Raw genomic sequence first — 19,555 nt, 5'->3', positions numbered from 1 at the left:
ATATTCATTATATATATATATATATATATATATATATATATATATATATATATATATATATATATATATATATATATATATATATATATATATATATATATATATATATATATATATATATATATATATATATATATATATATATATATATATATATATATATATATGTTTGTAAACTTCGGCAATAAATCTTCTTTTAGACAAAGACCATTAAACGTAATAGCACTTTCACATTTCGAAAGCTTTGTTTGTGTTTTTATGATCTTATTGACTATTTTCTTGCTGTTTTCGTCAATACGATGTATCAGATCGGCAAAGTTCATGTAAAAATATTCGTTAAAGTTCGACGCGTTTCGAATGTATTATACATTCATTTTCAAGTACACTGTGAGACACTCGTTCAAATAATGCGTACATGGACACGTTTGAAAAACAATATACAGGTCACGAGTAAAATCATAAATAACACTTTCAGTTTCAGCGCGCTATACTACAACAGTAAATATGATCACGTCACACATAGCGCTAGTCGGGTTGGGTAGCTTGTGTTGGTGTTGTTCTGCGTGTTTGTGGGTGTGATGTGTGCTGCATTGTACCCCAGAGAGCCAGTTTTTCTAGGCGTGCGTTTTTCTGTTCATTGATGCTTGGTGTGTGGTCTCTGATGTGTATGGCCTCTGTGATCTCTACGCGTCTGGGGTCACGGTTGGAGTGGATGATCGACGTGTTTTCTACCAGGTGTTCTCTTGTCAGTCTAATGTTGTGTTTCTCCAGCATGTGTGTCTTGATTGCTCCCTCCTGTTTGTGCATGGTCAGACGACGAGACAAAGTGGTGCATGTGTATCCAACGTAGCTGATGTTCTGAAGCCTGCAATCTTCAGAGGGACAGTCAAATTGGTACACTACGTTGGTACGCATGAGCCGCTTAGTCTCAATCGGGTTGTTTTTCATGACCAGATGTTTCGTCTTTGTGCTCTGATAGTAAATGTGGAGCATGAGTTTGTCAGACTTGTCCTTGCATTCTACGTTTTTCGTAATGATGTGTTTAAGTATCCGCTCGTCTTTCTCATATTCTGTGTTCATGAAGTTGCGGTAATATAGGTGGTGTGATGTGCCCTGCAACTCCTGCATGTTTGTGTCGTTGTATTTTGTGTTCAATTCACAAAGATCAATATCTCTTGAGCGTGCATTTATTTAAGCCCCACCACAAACTGAAAGGTAAATGAAGACAGTATGAGTAAGGCATAGCACGGGATGCATAGCGCGGGATGCACATGCACATGCCAAACACATGCGGAAACCAGAGACACATGCGCATGCTCAAGACCGTGCACATTTACGTATACATATACAGCACATCAGGAATGTAAACAATTAAACTAACAATCATCCCCTTATCTTTTTTGTTCAATACGCGAGTCACAACAAAACAGGTCTTCAACGACACCTCCTTCAACAACGATACCGTAGTCATCCTCATAGTGACACCTAACCCGATTCACAGAATACCCGTCTTCAGCACGTCTAACAGAGCATTGGAAGATGCCGTCCTCTTGGTCAGACTGTCTGCCAGCTGCTGAGAACTGTCGACCCAGCAGACCCTGGTCACCTCGCCAACTTCCAGCATCTGCCTAATCCTGGCTATGTCAATCCGAAGTCTCTTGTCCTGCACCGCCTTGGTTGAGTACAGTGCCCTGTACAGCCCTCTGCTGTCTATGTAGCACATCACACTCATGTCTCCTGACCCGTCATACAGTGCCTCAGAAATCAGCGCAGCCAAAAGGACAGCTGCATCAGCACCATCTTGAAGTGCCATGCACTCTGCAGCCAACGTACTTCTCACAATGCGCTTGATCTTTGCTGAAGACCAGGCAAGTGGCGCGCATCTTCCCCTTTTGTCTCTAAGGAACACAACGTATCCTCCCTGCGAGGACCCATCTGGAAGATTGCCGTAACTCGCATCGCTGTACACTACCACCGAGCTCTGTGACAAGTCCAGATGAGGATATTTCAGACTAACCCGCGCCGACTGAGCCTTTCGAACTACCTTAGCAGCCCTTTGTAGATCAGCTACCTTTGGATCCCTAATGGAACAAGAGAGATCACAAACATCAAATGAAAGATCTGGTCTTGTCTGCGTGGCCAGCCAATTGATTTGTCCTGTCACGCCACGGAGGCGGGTAAGCTCTGCAGGAGAGAGCTCACTGTCTTTCTGCATTCGCCTCTCTGGTGAGAGATTTGGCTCTTGCAGCTCCTCAGCCTGCGGCATCTGGTGAACCTTGATCACCTTATCAGACTGCTGGTGAATGTGCAGCCCAAGGTACTTGAAGATTTCAGATTCCTCAGAACCCAGGAGGAAGACCTGCCGCAGCTTCTCGATCACCTCCTTCTCGAACCTTGAGGAACCACACCACAGGAAATCGTCCACATGACAGGTGATGATGCCCTCAAGGCCGTCCTCAGCTCTCCAGTAGAAAAGCGCCGCATCAAGTTTGCTGGCCACCATTCCCAGTGCGAGGAGCTCCCGTCTGACACGCAGGTACCAGTACCTGCTGGCATCATTCAGGCCATACACGCACGTCTTCATTTTCCACACATGTGACCCTGCGTTAGCCTCAGAAGGCGGGCGCAAGAACACCTCGCGTTCGAGAGGAGAACCCTGAAGGAACGCTGCCTTCACGTCGATACTATGACAGCTCCAACTCTGTGAGGCTGCAATGGCGAGCACCACCCTTAGTGACTCCTTCCCGCACGTTGGCGAGTCAGTCTGGACTCCAGATGTGTCCTCCTCAAAACCTCTGGCAACAAGTCGAGCCTTGATGCGTGAGCTACCATCAGGATTACCTTTTTCAGTTATCACCCAGCGGCAGCTGATACAGTGTTGTCCTTCATCGGGAACAGCGGAATACACCTCATTCTTTTCCCAGTTTTCTAACTCACACAATTTAGCCGCCATGATGTCATCCGAGGTGCACACCAGTACGTCTTGATTCAAAGGCTTCCAGTCATCAACATCCCGCCAGTCTACACATTTGCCAACTTCATCACCATCGTCAAGAACATTCAAAAAGGATTTGTACTTCCCTTTGGCTTTCCCAGCACGACTCAGGACTGTGGCACTCTTCCAATCAGAGGAATCACGAAGAACATAGGTAATGCGCGACTTAGCGCGAGGTATCGAGGGTTTGTCACGAACGACGACGCCACCACCGACCACGACACTGGAATCTCCGGTGGCATGAGCTGGCGAACTGGGTTCCGGACCAGAGCCACCATCACTGTCCATGGCATTGGACTCTCTGGTAGCCTGAGCTAGCGATCCGGGTTCCGAACCAGAGCCGCCTTCGACATCTTGCAGACCGCCAGTGGGTGATACCGTCACCAACTGGCGTTGTCTTGCGTCCCCAGACACCGTACACGAAGTAGACCTGGAGTTCTGCTCATCATCATCGGAGTCTTCAGCAGACTCCGGGATCGGAGCACTACTGATCTTCTCCAACTTCTGGGTCCCTGGAGCCGGATCCGAAGTTGACATCCGGCCTCGCTTTGTCAGTTCCCGCGGCTCACTTGTGTCGCGCACGACAGCGCTTGTGTGACACCTGTAGTACACGCCGCCATGTTTCACCAGGATCTGCTTGTTTTCCTGTCCAATGACGACACCTGGACCTCGCCACTTGTCATCTTGGTGACGTCGGTACAGGACGACATCACCCGAGCAAAACCTCTCACCACTGGGACGGACCTGGTGAAGAAGTGCTCTCTGCAACTTCTCGCTCGACTCGTTCTGAATGAACGTCTGCCTGGCAGAATGCATGGCGTTCAGGTGTGTCCTCACCAAATCACTTCCGGAAGGAGGTCCCAGAGCCGGAGGTTTGTCATGGAGACACGCCGGGTTGTTCGGATTTCGCCCAAACACAAGCTGATTAGGACTGAATCCCAGGTGAGTCTCAAGAGAGTTCTTGGCTGACACAGCCCAAGCCAGAGCAACCTCGAGAGAGCATGGAGTGTCATCCATCACCTTCTTCACTGTGCTGGCGATGATACCGTTGTACTTCTCATTGATCCCATTCGACCAAGGGGATTCTGCAGCAGTAGTCCGCACGCGTATGTTGAACGCCTCGGCCATCTCTCGGAACTCTTCATTGTTGAACTCACCTCCATTATCAGACAAGAACTGACCGGGTGCCCCGAACCTAGCTATCCACTCAGTCATGATTGCACGCAGGATCGTTTGCTTGTCTTTGTTTTTCACTACCACGCACGCACTGTACCTCGTGGCCAGATCTATCATGTGGCAAAACCATACTCCAGGTCCCCACTGCTTTAGATCCAGCGCAACGACATCATTGAAGTCGCGAGCCATCCCAAAACCAACCACTGGTCGGGGCAGACATCTCCTATACCTCTTACATACATCACAGGTTTCCTCCACTGAGACAAGCATGCGAAAGAAATCCTTGTCCTGGACGCCAGCATCAAGACACAGGGACTGCAGTTTCACACTCCTAGGATGACCGAACTGACGATGCAACTTCCTAGCTATTTGCATGCGCTCCTTCTCGTTGGCACCCTCAAACTTTGAACAAAAAAGTACCTGCTCTATGTCCTGCCTGGCACTCACACTACCGACATGAAACTTCGCCACAGGTACTATGTAGTGGCCATTTGAGGTCACAGATAGCTTGACCTCAGTGTCAAACAGTACCGCCGTGTCTCGGGAAAAATCTAGCAGCGCATCACACTTCTTCAGCGACTCCTTGCTGAGGAGTAAAGGTATCTCATAGGGAACCACATCAGCAGCCACGCGCACCGTCTTACCGGCTACCAGTGCTGGAAACGTTACTTTCTTTAGAGAAGTAACCTTCTCACCATCCCCAAATCTAAACGTTGTGCTGCTGGGCTCCTCTACCACTCGCTCCGCGTCATCTGAAGACATGGCATCCAAGTGACATTTGTACCACACCTCACCACACACGGTCTTACTACATCCACTATCGATGATACCATAGCCTAGTGTTTCGCCCAGCAGTCCCTCCGTCTTTGAACGTTCAGTTGGTCCACTTTCACATGTATCCCTCGCAAACAACGTCACGAATACCTCCTCGTCCTGTGTGGGGTCATGGCTATCATCGTCACAAGCAGACGCCTCGAACACCTCACCGCGATCGGGGCAATCTCTGGCCCAGTGAAACCAAGAGTTGCACACTGCACAGGTGGTCACATTACCCCTTAAATCCCGTGGATTCTGCCTAGATCTAGCCCTTGTGCGCTGGTTGGCGGATTGTCCAGCAGATCCAGGATCTCTCGAGCCGCCACGTGAAGTCCAGGTAGTCCCACTGCCACGCAGAGGCGGTCGTGAGGCGAAGCGCGGTCCACCACTTCGTCCTCTTCGGTTGAAACCTCGTCCGACACTCTGTGCTCTGCCTCGCTGAACGAAGAGAGTGTCGGCCGCCTGGCCGAGCCCTGGTTCTGCGACTGTATCCACGGGCTCGACTTTTACTGCCACTCTCGCTGACGGCACACCCTGAGAACTACTGTCTGTGAAGATCTTCTTCAGCTGGGTTTGCATGTTTGCATATGTGAGCGACGGCAGAGTTGCCCTTGCTAGCTGTTGATGTGCATCTGAAAGGTTAGCACTGCGAATGAGTCTGTACGCTAGAACACCATCAGGCAACTCCAGCTTGTAGTGCTTTGCCTTCTGATACAGTCTTTCAAATGTGTTGATGTACTCAAACACAGACATGCCAGATGGTCGCTCATATCTCTCGAACGCATCATATGCCTCAAAGGCTGCATTGTTCTCATCTTTCAAGAACAACTCGTCCAACTTCTCTATGAGAGCATCAAGTCCAGTATCACTGTTCAGAATCTCTATTGACACCTCACGGGCTGCATCTCTGGCAGATCCACTTAAGGACAGGAACAGTGCTGGTCCCAACTTGGACTTCTCCAAGCTAGTGAAAGCTTTCCACACTTTGATCTCATGCTTCCACTCTGAATATGGCAAATCTTGACGCATAGGTGGTGGGGCTTTGAAATCTCTAGATGCCATCTTGTAACCACGCTCTGCTACCAATGTTCAATTCACAAAGATCAATATCTCTTGAGCGTGCATTTATTTAAGCCCCACCACAAACTGAAAGGTAAATGAAGACAGTATGAGTAAGGCATAGCACGGGATGCATAGCGCGGGATGCACATGCACATGCCAAACACATGCGGAAACCAGAGACACATGCGCATGCTCAAGACCGTGCACATTTACGTATACATATACAGCACATCAGGAATGTAAACAATTAAACTAACATTTTGTGTCAAGTTGTCGTTGGATTTCTGAGTCTATGTCTCCATTGCTGTAACCATTGTTAACTAGGAGCTGTTTGAGGCGCATAAACTCTTCGTGCATGCTCTTGTTGGTGGAGCAAGTACGGATTGCCCTTTTGACAAATGCTCGGATCACACTGGTCTTGTACCTACTCGGGCATTCGCTGTTAGCGTTAAGTGTTTGGCCTGTGTTGGTGGGTTTGCGGTACACACTTGTGTGATACTGGTTTGCACCTCTTTCTACTAGCACGTCAAGGAAGGGCAAAACATCGTCGCGACTTAATTCGTAAGTGAAGGTCAGTACGGAGTTCGATTCGAATTCGTTCACAAGTTTCAGCAAATGCTCACGGTCGTTTACATCCACAAAACAGTCGTCTACATATCGCACGTAAGTGCTCGGGGCGATGTCGGGGTCGCTGAGGACATGATTTTCGACGTGCGCCATGTAAAAGTTGGCAAAGAGGGGTCCCAAGGGTGACCCCATGGCCACGCCTTCCTTTTGGACATACAGTTGTCCATCTGGTCCCCTGAATGGTGCATCTTTAGTACATGCTTTGAGGAGTCTTTCAAGGATATTTCTAGACAAGTTTAGAGCAGGAAGGCCATTGCTACGTTTCTCATACACTTCATCTAAGATAATATCGATCGTTTCGTTGATTGGAACATTCGTGAACAAAGATTCGACGTCGATGGATGCAAGAATCCCACCTGCCTCTGGCTGTTTCGCACGAAGGATATCTAAAAACTCATCGGCAGAATTGATGCAAAATTTGGCAGGTATGTATGGTTTTAACAGCTGATTGAGTCTCTTGGCTAGCTTATATGTGGACGTGCTCACCTGTGATATGATGGGCCTCAGAGGGTTGCCGTTCTTGTGTGTTTTTACCGTGCCGTAAAGGTATCCTGGGGTAAATTCACCGACAATAGTTTGAAAATGGACACCATCAATCACTGCGTTGGCACTTTTAATGTCACGATTGACCTTTGCTTTCAGTTTCTTGGTAGGGTCTTCTTTTATCTTTTGGAACTTGGTTGTATCAGAAAGAATACCACTTAGCTTGCGAAGGTACTCTTCCTTATCGAGTATCACGAAAATTGGAGACTTGTCGGCTCTTCTGATGATGATCTTATCGTTGTCTCTTAACTGCTTTGCGGCTTCCTTCAGTTCTTTCGTTAGTAGCTTGCTGTTCGAGTTGCCTCTCAGTTTGTTGCCTTCTCCTATGAGTTCGCCCTTCAGATCACCCTTGATTACGACTTTCTCATTCTTTTCAAGCTGAAGAATGTCCTGGTATAAAACTTCTAGTTCAGTTTTCTTGTCGATTCCTTTCCTTTTTGACTGAATGTGACAGTTCAGGCCCAAATTAAGGAAATTATGCTGTTCATTCGTCAGTTCAATTGATGACAAATTGACGTACCCTTGTTTTTGTAGCGGTAAGTTGAAAGTGCCCCCATAGATATTCGACAGTTTCTTTGCTATCTTAGCCTTATTTGCATGGTTACAGTTTTCAGCTTTCTCATCTAGACATTTCAGTAACTCTTCTTTGATGCTGGCTTCTAAGTTTCTGTTGTTTAGTTCAGTATATAAGTTGCTTAACTTGTCTTGTATTTGAGAGCGGAGAGATTCCTTTTTCCTCAATTGCTCTTCGACAAGTTTCTTTCTAAAGTCTTTCGTAAATGCTTCGTTCTTGGCTGCCGGGTCGTGTAATCTTATGTTTGTAAACTTCGGCAATAAATCTTCTTTTAGACAAAGACCATTAAACGTAATAGCACTTTCACATTTCGAAAGCTTTGTTTGTGTTTTTATGATCTTATTGACTATTTTCTTGCTGTTTTCGTCAATACGATGTATCAGATCGGCAAAGTTCATGTAAAAATATTCGTTAAAGTTCGACGCGTTTCGAATGTATTATACATTCATTTTCAAGTACACTGTGAGACACTCGTTCAAATAATGCGTACATGGACACGTTTGAAAAACAATATACAGGTCACGAGTAAAATCATAAATAACACTTTCAGTTTCAGCGCGCTATACTACAACAGTAAATATGATCACGTCACACATAGCGCTAGTCGGGTTGGGTAGCTTGTGTTGGTGTTGTTCTGCGTGTTTGTGGGTGTGATGTGTGCTGCATTGTACCCCAGAGAGCCAGTTTTTCTAGGCGTGCGTTTTTCTGTTCATTGATGCTTGGTGTGTGGTCTCTGATGTGTATGGCCTCTGTGATCTCTACGCGTCTGGGGTCACGGTTGGAGTGGATGATCGACGTGTTTTCTACCAGGTGTTCTCTTGTCAGTCTAATGTTGTGTTTCTCCAGCATGTGTGTCTTGATTGCTCCCTCCTGTTTGTGCATGGTCAGACGACGAGACAAAGTGGTGCATGTGTATCCAACGTAGCTGATGTTCTGAAGCCTGCAATCTTCAGAGGGACAGTCAAATTGGTACACTACGTTGGTACGCATGAGCCGCTTAGTCTCAATCGGGTTGTTTTTCATGACCAGATGTTTCGTCTTTGTGCTCTGATAGTAAATGTGGAGCATGAGTTTGTCAGACTTGTCCTTGCATTCTACGTTTTTCGTAATGATGTGTTTAAGTATCCGCTCGTCTTTCTCATATTCTGTGTTCATGAAGTTGCGGTAATATAGGTGGTGTGATGTGCCCTGCAACTCCTGCATGTTTGTGTCGTTGTATTTTGTGTCAAGTTGTCGTTGGATTTCTGAGTCTATGTCTCCATTGCTGTAACCATTGTTAACTAGGAGCTGTTTGAGGCGCATAAACTCTTCGTGCATGCTCTTGTTGGTGGAGCAAGTACGGATTGCCCTTTTGACAAATGCTCGGATCACACTGGTCTTGTACCTACTCGGGCATTCGCTGTTAGCGTTAAGTGTTTGGCCTGTGTTGGTGGGTTTGCGGTACACACTTGTGTGATACTGGTTTGCACCTCTTTCTACTAGCACGTCAAGGAAGGGCAAAACATCGTCGCGACTTAATTCGTAAGTGAAGGTCAGTACGGAGTTCGATTCGAATTCGTTCACAAGTTTCAGCAAATGCTCACGGTCGTTTACATCCACAAAACAGTCGTCTACATATCGCACGTAAGTGCTCGGGGCGATGTCGGGGTCGCTGAGGACATGATTTTCGACGTGCGCCATGTAAAAGTTGGCAAAGAGGGGTCCCAAGGGTGACCCCATGGCCACGCCTTCCTTTTGGACATACAGTTGTCCATCTGGTCCCCTGAATGGTGCATCTTTAGTACATGCTTTGAGGAGTCTTTCAAGGATATTTCTAGACAAGTTTAGAGCAGGAAGGCCATTGCTACGTTTCTCATACACTTCATCTAAGATAATATCGATCGTTTCGTTGATTGGAACATTCGTGAACAAAGATTCGACGTCGATGGATGCAAGAATCCCACCTGCCTCTGGCTGTTTCGCACGAAGGATATCTAAAAACTCATCGGCAGAATTGATGCAAAATTTGGCAGGTATGTATGGTTTTAACAGCTGATTGAGTCTCTTGGCTAGCTTATATGTGGACGTGCTCACCTGTGATATGATGGGCCTCAGAGGGTTGCCGTTCTTGTGTGTTTTTACCGTGCCGTAAAGGTATCCTGGGGTAAATTCACCGACAATAGTTTGAAAATGGACACCATCAATCACTGCGTTGGCACTTTTAATGTCACGATTGACCTTTGCTTTCAGTTTCTTGGTAGGGTCTTCTTTTATCTTTTGGAACTTGGTTGTATCAGAAAGAATACCACTTAGCTTGCGAAGGTACTCTTCCTTATCGAGTATCACGAAAATTGGAGACTTGTCGGCTCTTCTGATGATGATCTTATCGTTGTCTCTTAACTGCTTTGCGGCTTCCTTCAGTTCTTTCGTTAGTAGCTTGCTGTTCGAGTTGCCTCTCAGTTTGTTGCCTTCTCCTATGAGTTCGCCCTTCAGATCACCCTTGATTACGACTTTCTCATTCTTTTCAAGCTGAAGAATGTCCTGGTATAAAACTTCTAGTTCAGTTTTCTTGTCGATTCCTTTCCTTTTTGACTGAATGTGACAGTTCAGGCCCAAATTAAGGAAATTATGCTGTTCATTCGTCAGTTCAATTGATGACAAATTGACGTACCCTTGTTTTTGTAGCGGTAAGTTGAAAGTGCCCCCATAGATATTCGACAGTTTCTTTGCTATCTTAGCCTTATTTGCATGGTTACAGTTTTCAGCTTTCTCATCTAGACATTTCAGTAACTCTTCTTTGATGCTGGCTTCTAAGTTTCTGTTGTTTAGTTCAGTATATAAGTTGCTTAACTTGTCTTGTATTTGAGAGCGGAGAGATTCCTTTTTCCTCACTTGCTCTTCGACAAGTTTCTTTCTAAAGTCTTTCGTAAATGCTTCGTTCTTGGCTGCCGGGTCGTGTAATCTTATGTTTGTAAACTTCGGCAATAAATCTTCTTTTAGACAAAGACCATTAAACGTAATAGAAAAACTGGCTCTCTGGGGTACAATGCAGCACACATCACACCCACAAACACGCAGAACAACACCAACACAAGCTACCCAACCCGACTAGCGCTATGTGTGACGTGATCATATTTACTGTTGTAGTATAGCGCGCTGAAACTGAAAGTGTTATTTATGATTTTACTCGTGACCTGTATATTGTTTTTCAAACGTGTCCATGTACGCATTATTTGAACGAGTGTCTCACAGTGTACTTGAAAATGAATGTATAATACATTCGAAACGCGTCGAACTTTAACGAATATTTTTACATGAACTTTGCCGATCTGATACATCGTATTGACGAAAACAGCAAGAAAATAGTCAATAAGATCATAAAAACACAAACAAAGCTTTCGAAATGTGAAAGTGCTATTACGTTTAATGGTCTTTGTCTAAAAGAAGATTTATTGCCGAAGTTTACAAACATAAGATTACACGACCCGGCAGCCAAGAACGAAGCATTTACGAAAGACTTTAGAAAGAAACTTGTCGAAGAGCAATTGAGGAAAAAGGAATCTCTCCGCTCTCAAATACAAGACAAGTTAAGCAACTTATATACTGAACTAAACAACAGAAACTTAGAAGCCAGCATCAAAGAAGAGTTACTGAAATGTCTAGATGAGAAAGCTGAAAACTGTAACCATGCAAATAAGGCTAAGATAGCAAAGAAACTGTCGAATATCTATGGGGGCACTTTCAACTTACCGCTACAAAAACAAGGGTACGTCAATTTGTCATCAATTGAACTGACGAATGAACAGCATAATTTCCTTAATTTGGGCCTGAACTGTCACATTCAGTCAAAAAGGAAAGGAATCGACAAGAAAACTGAACTAGAAGTTTTATACCAGGACATTCTTCAGCTTGAAAAGAATGAGAAAGTCGTAATCAAGGGTGATCTGAAGGGCGAACTCATAGGAGAAGGCAACAAACTGAGAGGCAACTCGAACAGCAAGCTACTAACGAAAGAACTGAAGGAAGCCGCAAAGCAGTTAAGAGACAACGATAAGATCATCATCAGAAGAGCCGACAAGTCTCCAATTTTCGTGATACTCGATAAGGAAGAGTACCTTCGCAAGCTAAGTGGTATTCTTTCTGATACAACCAAGTTCCAAAAGATAAAAGAAGACCCTACCAAGAAACTGAAAGCAAAGGTCAATCGTGACATTAAAAGTGCCAACGCAGTGATTGATGGTGTCCATTTTCAAACTATTGTCGGTGAATTTACCCCAGGATACCTTTACGGCACGGTAAAAACACACAAGAACGGCAACCCTCTGAGGCCCCTCATATCACAGGTGAGCACGTCCACATATAAGCTAGCCAAGAGACTCAATCAGCTGTTAAAACCATACATACCTGCCAAATTTTGCATCAATTCTGCCGATGAGTTTTTAGATATCCTTCGTGCGAAACAGCCAGAGGCAGGTGGGATTCTTGCATCCATCGACGTCGAATCTTTGTTCACGAATGTTCCAATCAACGAAACGATCGATATTATCTTAGATGAAGTGTATGAGAAACGTAGCAATGGCCTTCCTGCTCTAAACTTGTCTAGAAATATCCTTGAAAGACTCCTCAAAGCATGTACTAAAGATGCACCATTCAGGGGACCAGATGGACAACTGTATGTCCAAAAGGAAGGCGTGGCCATGGGGTCACCCTTGGGACCCCTCTTTGCCAACTTTTACATGGCGCACGTCGAAAATCATGTCCTCAGCGACCCCGACATCGCCCCGAGCACTTACGTGCGATATGTAGACGACTGTTTTGTGGATGTAAACGACCGTGAGCATTTGCTGAAACTTGTGAACGAATTCGAATCGAACTCCGTACTGACCTTCACTTACGAATTAAGTCGCGACGATGTTTTGCCCTTCCTTGACGTGCTAGTAGAAAGAGGTGCAAACCAGTATCACACAAGTGTGTACCGCAAACCCACCAACACAGGCCAAACACTTAACGCTAACAGCGAATGCCCGAGTAGGTACAAGACCAGTGTGATCCGAGCATTTGTCAAAAGGGCAATCCGTACTTGCTCCACCAACAAGAGCATGCACGAAGAGTTTATGCGCCTCAAACAGCTCCTAGTTAACAATGGTTACAGCAATGGAGACATAGACTCAGAAATCCAACGACAACTTGACACAAAATACAACGACACAAACATGCAGGAGTTGCAGGGCACATCACACCACCTATATTACCGCAACTTCATGAACACAGAATATGAGAAAGACGAGCGGATACTTAAACACATCATTACGAAAAACGTAGAATGCAAGGACAAGTCTGACAAACTCATGCTCCACATTTACTATCAGAGCACAAAGACGAAACATCTGGTCATGAAAAACAACCCGATTGAGACTAAGCGGCTCATGCGTACCAACGTAGTGTACCAATTTGACTGTCCCTCTGAAGATTGCAGGCTTCAGAACATCAGCTACGTTGGATACACATGCACCACTTTGTCTCGTCGTCTGACCATGCACAAACAGGAGGGAGCAATCAAGACACACATGCTGGAGAAACACAACATTAGACTGACAAGAGAACACCTGGTAGAAAACACGTCGATCATCCACTCCAACCGTGACCCCAGACGCGTAGAGATCACAGAGGCCATACACATCAGAGACCACACACCAAGCATCAATGAACAGAAAAACGCACGCCTAGAAAAACTGGCTCTCTGGGGTACAATGCAGCACACATCACACCCACAAACACGCAGAACAACACCAACACAAGCTACCCAACCCGACTAGCGCTATGTGTGACGTGATCATATTTACTGTTGTAGTATAGCGCGCTGAAACTGAAAGTGTTATTTATGATTTTACTCGTGACCTGTATATTGTTTTTCAAACGTGTCCATGTACGCATTATTTGAACGAGTGTCTCACAGTGTACTTGAAAATGAATGTATAATACATTCGAAACGCGTCGAACTTTAACGAATATTTTTACATGAACTTTGCCGATCTGATACATCGTATTGACGAAAACAGCAAGAAAATAGTCAATAAGATCATAAAAACACAAACAAAGCTTTCGAAATGTGAAAGTGCTATTACGTTTAATGGTCTTTGTCTAAAAGAAGATTTATTGCCGAAGTTTACAAACATAAGATTACACGACCCGGCAGCCAAGAACGAAGCATTTACGAAAGACTTTAGAAAGAAACTTGTCGAAGAGCAATTGAGGAAAAAGGAATCTCTCCGCTCTCAAATACAAGACAAGTTAAGCAACTTATATACTGAACTAAACAACAGAAACTTAGAAGCCAGCATCAAAGAAGAGTTACTGAAATGTCTAGATGAGAAAGCTGAAAACTGTAACCATGCAAATAAGGCTAAGATAGCAAAGAAACTGTCGAATATCTATGGGGGCACTTTCAACTTACCGCTACAAAAACAAGGGTACGTCAATTTGTCATCAATTGAACTGACGAATGAACAGCATAATTTCCTTAATTTGGGCCTGAACTGTCACATTCAGTCAAAAAGGAAAGGAATCGACAAGAAAACTGAACTAGAAGTTTTATACCAGGACATTCTTCAGCTTGAAAAGAATGAGAAAGTCGTAATCAAGGGTGATCTGAAGGGCGAACTCATAGGAGAAGGCAACAAACTGAGAGGCAACTCGAACAGCAAGCTACTAACGAAAGAACTGAAGGAAGCCGCAAAGCAGTTAAGAGACAACGATAAGATCATCATCAGAAGAGCCGACAAGTCTCCAATTTTCGTGATACTCGATAAGGAAGAGTACCTTCGCAAGCTAAGTGGTATTCTTTCTGATACAACCAAGTTCCAAAAGATAAAAGAAGACCCTACCAAGAAACTGAAAGCAAAGGTCAATCGTGACATTAAAAGTGCCAACGCAGTGATTGATGGTGTCCATTTTCAAACTATTGTCGGTGAATTTACCCCAGGATACCTTTACGGCACGGTAAAAACACACAAGAACGGCAACCCTCTGAGGCCCATCATATCACAGGTGAGCACGTCCACATATAAGCTAGCCAAGAGACTCAATCAGCTGTTAAAACCATACATACCTGCCAAATTTTGCATCAATTCTGCCGATGAGTTTTTAGATATCCTTCGTGCGAAACAGCCAGAGGCAGGTGGGATTCTTGCATCCATCGACGTCGAATCTTTGTTCACGAATGTTCCAATCAACGAAACGATCGATATTATCTTAGATGAAGTGTATGAGAAACGTAGCAATGGCCTTCCTGCTCTAAACTTGTCTAGAAATATCCTTGAAAGACTCCTCAAAGCATGTACTAAAGATGCACCATTCAGGGGACCAGATGGACAACTGTATGTCCAAAAGGAAGGCGTGGCCATGGGGTCACCCTTGGGACCCCTCTTTGCCAACTTTTACATGGCGCACGTCGAAAATCATGTCCTCAGCGACCCCGACATCGCCCCGAGCACTTACGTGCGATATGTAGACGACTGTTTTGTGGATGTAAACGACCGTGAGCATTTGCTGAAACTTGTGAACGAATTCGAATCGAACTCCGTACTGACCTTCACTTACGAATTAAGTCGCGACGATGTTTTGCCCTTCCTTGACGTGCTAGTAGAAAGAGGTGCAAACCAGTATCACACAAGTGTGTACCGCAAACCCACCAACACAGGCCAAACACTTAACGCTAACAGCGAATGCCCGAGTAGGTACAAGACCAGTGTGATCCGAGCATTTGTCAAAAGGGCAATCCGTACTTGCTCCACCAACAAGAGCATGCACGAAGAGTTTATGCGCCTCAAACAGCTCCTAGTTAACAATGGTTACAGCAATGGAGACATAGACTCAGAAATCCAACGACAACTTGACACAAAATACAACGACACAAACATGCAGGAGTTGCAGGGCACATCACACCACCTATATTACCGCAACTTCATGAACACAGAATATGAGAAAGACGAGCGGATACTTAAACACATCATTACGAAAAACGTAGAATGCAAGGACAAGTCTGACAAACTCATGCTCCACATTTACTATCAGAGCACAAAGACGAAACATCTGGTCATGAAAAACAACCCGATTGAGACTAAGCGGCTCATGCGTACCAACGTAGTGTACCAATTTGACTGTCCCTCTGAAGATTGCAGGCTTCAGAACATCAGCTACGTTGGATACACATGCACCACTTTGTCTCGTCGTCTGACCATGCACAAACAGGAGGGAGCAATCAAGACACACATGCTGGAGAAACACAACATTAGACTGACAAGAGAACACCTGGTAGAAAACACGTCGATCATCCACTCCAACCGTGACCCCAGACGCGTAGAGATCACAGAGGCCATACACACCAGAGACCACACACCAAGCATCAATGAACAGAAAAACGCACGCCTAGAAAAACTGGCTCTCTGGGGTACAATGCAGCACACATCACACCCACAAACACGCAGAACAACACCAACACAAGCTACCCAACCCGACTAGCGCTATGTGTGACGTGATCATATTTACTGTTGTAGTATAGCGCGCTGAAACTGAAAGTGTTATTTATGATTTTACTCGTGACCTGTATATTGTTTTTCAAACGTGTCCATGTACGCATTATTTGAACGAGTGTCTCACAGTGTACTTGAAAATGAATGTATAATACATTCGAAACGCGTCGAACTTTAACGAATATTTTTACATGAACTTTGCCGATCTGATACATCGTATTGACGAAAACAGCAAGAAAATAGTCAATAAGATCATAAAAACACAAACAAAGCTTTCGAAATGTGAAAGTGCTATTACGTTTAATGGTCTTTGTCTAAAAGAAAATATATATATATATATATATATATATATATATATATATATATATATATATATATATATATATATATATATATATATATATATATATATATATATATATATATATATATATATATATATATATATATATATATATATATATATATATATATATATATATATATATATATATATATATATATATATATATATATATATATATATATATGTTACGGGTCATATGCTAACTTGGGCAGTATGCAAACTGCCCGGGCAGTATGCATACTACCCAACAACCCGGGCAGTATGCATACCACCCGGGTAGTATGCATACTACCCGACCCCTCGGGCAGTATGCATACCGCCCGGGCAGTATGCATACCTCCCGGGTAGTATGCATACCACCCACCTTTCTTCTCACGGGCAAGATGTTTACTCGGGCAGTATGTTGACTACACTTCGTGAGGCTTGTTAATGCAATAACTCGCGTATATATGTGAATGACAACCGTTTTAACCTTCCAGGTGGTGGGGGCGGGGCATTTTCTGTCCCCCCTTAGTTTTTTTTTATATATCTCCAGAACCGCTGCGCCGATCGCCACCAAACTTTCAGTACCTACCCTCCCGCGCGGGATCCCTAGCTATTACACATTGTGACCAATTTTTTCCAAAGGCTACGATAAGTTTGCCGCTTATGACGTCGGAGTGACGTCAGTTCTGCCATTTTCGACCCAAAAAAGGTTTCGCGGGAAGAGCTGTCAGGCCTACAGCTTTAAAAATACAGAAAAATGTTTGAGACATAAAGGGTGTCGAATTAGAGGGCTACAAAACTGCTATTTCGGATTTTTAAAATTTTTGGATTTTGACCCCCAATAATAAAAAAATGTAATTTTTTGAATATATAGGCAACAAATCCAAGAAGTTTTTTTGAATTTCGAAAAAAAAAACTGAAATCTTACCGACTCCGACTCCGCAATCGGAGTTAACGCTGCATGGCTCAACGTCATACCCTGCACCTGTTTGCTGACAACACCACGCAGTACGCTCGTTAACCTTTCAAAACCAGATTTTGAAACAGGTCAAATTTTTGTTTTGGACGAGCGTTTTCGGCGAGAGATACAGAAGACGGCGGATTCGCCAAAACCTACTTTTAATTCTGCATGTTATTTATAAAGCATATTTGCAATGTAAATGCCTTAGAACTCAAAAAGATCGTTTCAGGCAAAATATAAACACATCCACTTGGAACTTCATTTTATCACGAGTTGGAGTCGGAGTCGGTGTCGATTTTTGAAGCTGGAGTCGGAGTCGGAGTCGGAGTCATCCAAAAATCCATCGACTCCGCAGCCCTGGTAATAACGCCCTCTACGGTCAAGGTGCCAAACCTAAGCCATGCCATCAAATGCTGACACTATGTCGTCGTTTCATTTCACTCAGTTCACGCTTCACAATGACAATGACTTTTTGGCCACTTGCACTGGTTATTCATTATTAAACAATGGATTTGGGAAAATTAATTTAGCACTTTATTCCAATCCTCACTCCATCCTACGATCACGTTTTACGGCAAAAATTATTCTCGGTTGATCTATTGTTATCAAGAGAGCCATTTATATTCTTAATGTGGACATGGATTACACAACTTTATGTCGGAAAGCGGGCAGTATGCAAACTGCCCAAGCTTTTGGGCGGTATGCATACTGCCCAAGGGGTCGGGTAGTATGCATACTACCCGGGCGGTATGCATACTGCCCGGGTAGTATGCATACTGCCCAAGTTAGCATATGACCCGTAACATATAAATATATATATATATATATATATATATATATATATATATATATATATATATATATATATATATATATATATATATATATATATATATATTATATATTATATTATCATTAGATATATATATATATATATATATATATATATATATATATATATATATATATATATCACTATATATATTCACTAGATATATATTAGTTTTTCACTGTTGCCGAGCTTATAATCGAGTAAGCAGTTCCGTCCATGATAGTTATAAGTTACATTGCAATACATGTTCGACAGTATGACGTCACCACTGTTCTCATACATGGTTCCAAAACGCACATATGGAAATTATCGGGAAGAAATCACATGTTAAAATTAGTCGACGTTCGATTTTCTCAGGTTCAGTTTTTGCTCGTTTTGCTCGCTAAAACACGTGCTTGTTCGAAAAACATACTTGGAGCCAGCGTCCTTTTGAAAAAAAAAAAACGAACTATAGCGACTTTATTTTAGAAGTGCGGCGTTTGCGGCAGTTGTTGCGCGTAAATAGCATATACCACCGCGTGCTACAAAACGTTTTAGTCAAACATTTAAAAATCGTTAGATATTTGCGCTGACGTCACACATTCAGAGGGGTATTCCTAAGCATTAGCCCCTCTGAATCAAAATGCTGCAATTTTGAAATTCAATATTTCCGATTCAAGGCATTTCTCGATGTTGTGAGTGCCGAAACCGGTAATTGTGAGCCAGGGACCCCATTTTGGCTATCTCAACTCAAATCTAATGTTAAGGTGGGAGGGTCCCTTTAAGAGCATCCACCACCTAGATGTCTTTATATTGAAATTCAGTCTTTGCACATATCAAAAGAGGAAGGATTGAGCATTCAGAAGACTATAAACAATATGAATTACGAGAGAGCAGTGTAGAAAGATATGCGGCCTCAAACCTTAGCTGGTCCGTCTTGCCCCACCTTCCCCTAACTAGAAGTCTCTTAGCCCGCGCCCCGCTGGGCTATTCCGCCATACGCGCCCTGCTGGGGGCAGATTCTGCCCCCCCCCCCTGTCTAACTTCCGAACCGATGGTCGTAGAAAGACGGGGAAAACGGCAATCGAAAGCTCTCAACAAGGCGGATCTTAAGAGCCCAAATTTTTTTGCTTAAGTAGGTCAGAGGTC

At 43.9% G+C, this 19,555-nt stretch overlaps 1 protein-coding gene across 2 annotated transcripts; it reads right to left on the bottom strand.

Annotated features, from left to right (window-relative positions):
- Nucleotides 1–336: 336 nt before the first annotated feature.
- LOC122370546 lies at nt 337–8,191 on the bottom strand. Of its 2 annotated transcripts, none has more exons than XM_043346220.1 (2): nt 6,309–8,191; nt 337–1,144 (listed from the first exon to the last, which is right to left on the bottom strand). In XM_043346220.1, exons 1-2 carry the CDS (start codon nt 8,189–8,191, stop codon nt 526–528), a joined length of 2,502 nt encoding a protein of 833 aa, XP_043202155.1. In that variant the 3' UTR covers nt 337–525. The 2 variants fall into 2 exon arrangements, with proteins under 2 accessions (XP_043202155.1, XP_043202156.1); XM_043346221.1 differs by lacking the exon at nt 337–1,144 and adding an exon at nt 2,913–6,133 and having other exon boundaries at nt 7,163–8,191.
- Between the last annotated feature and the right edge of the window lie 11,364 nt (nt 8,192–19,555).

Source organism: Amphibalanus amphitrite, unplaced genomic scaffold (genome assembly GCF_019059575.1).
Source record: "Amphibalanus amphitrite isolate SeventyFive unplaced genomic scaffold, NRLGWU_Aamphi_draft 001143F_arrow, whole genome shotgun sequence".
NCBI classification, from domain to species: Eukaryota; Metazoa; Arthropoda; class Thecostraca; order Balanomorpha; family Balanidae; genus Amphibalanus; species Amphibalanus amphitrite.
Note: the sequence above shows the minus strand (reverse complement) of the source record. Positions and strands in the feature narration are given on the sequence as shown.

Coding starts and splice junctions, on each gene's coding strand:
- LOC122370546 (XM_043346220.1), bottom strand. CDS start 8,191: ATGAACTTTGCCGATCTGATACATCGTATTGACGAAAACAGCAAGAAA. Junction 1,145..6,308: donor CAACGACAACTTGACACAAA/ATGTTAGTTTAA, acceptor ATTGAACACAAA/ATACAACGACACAAACATGC.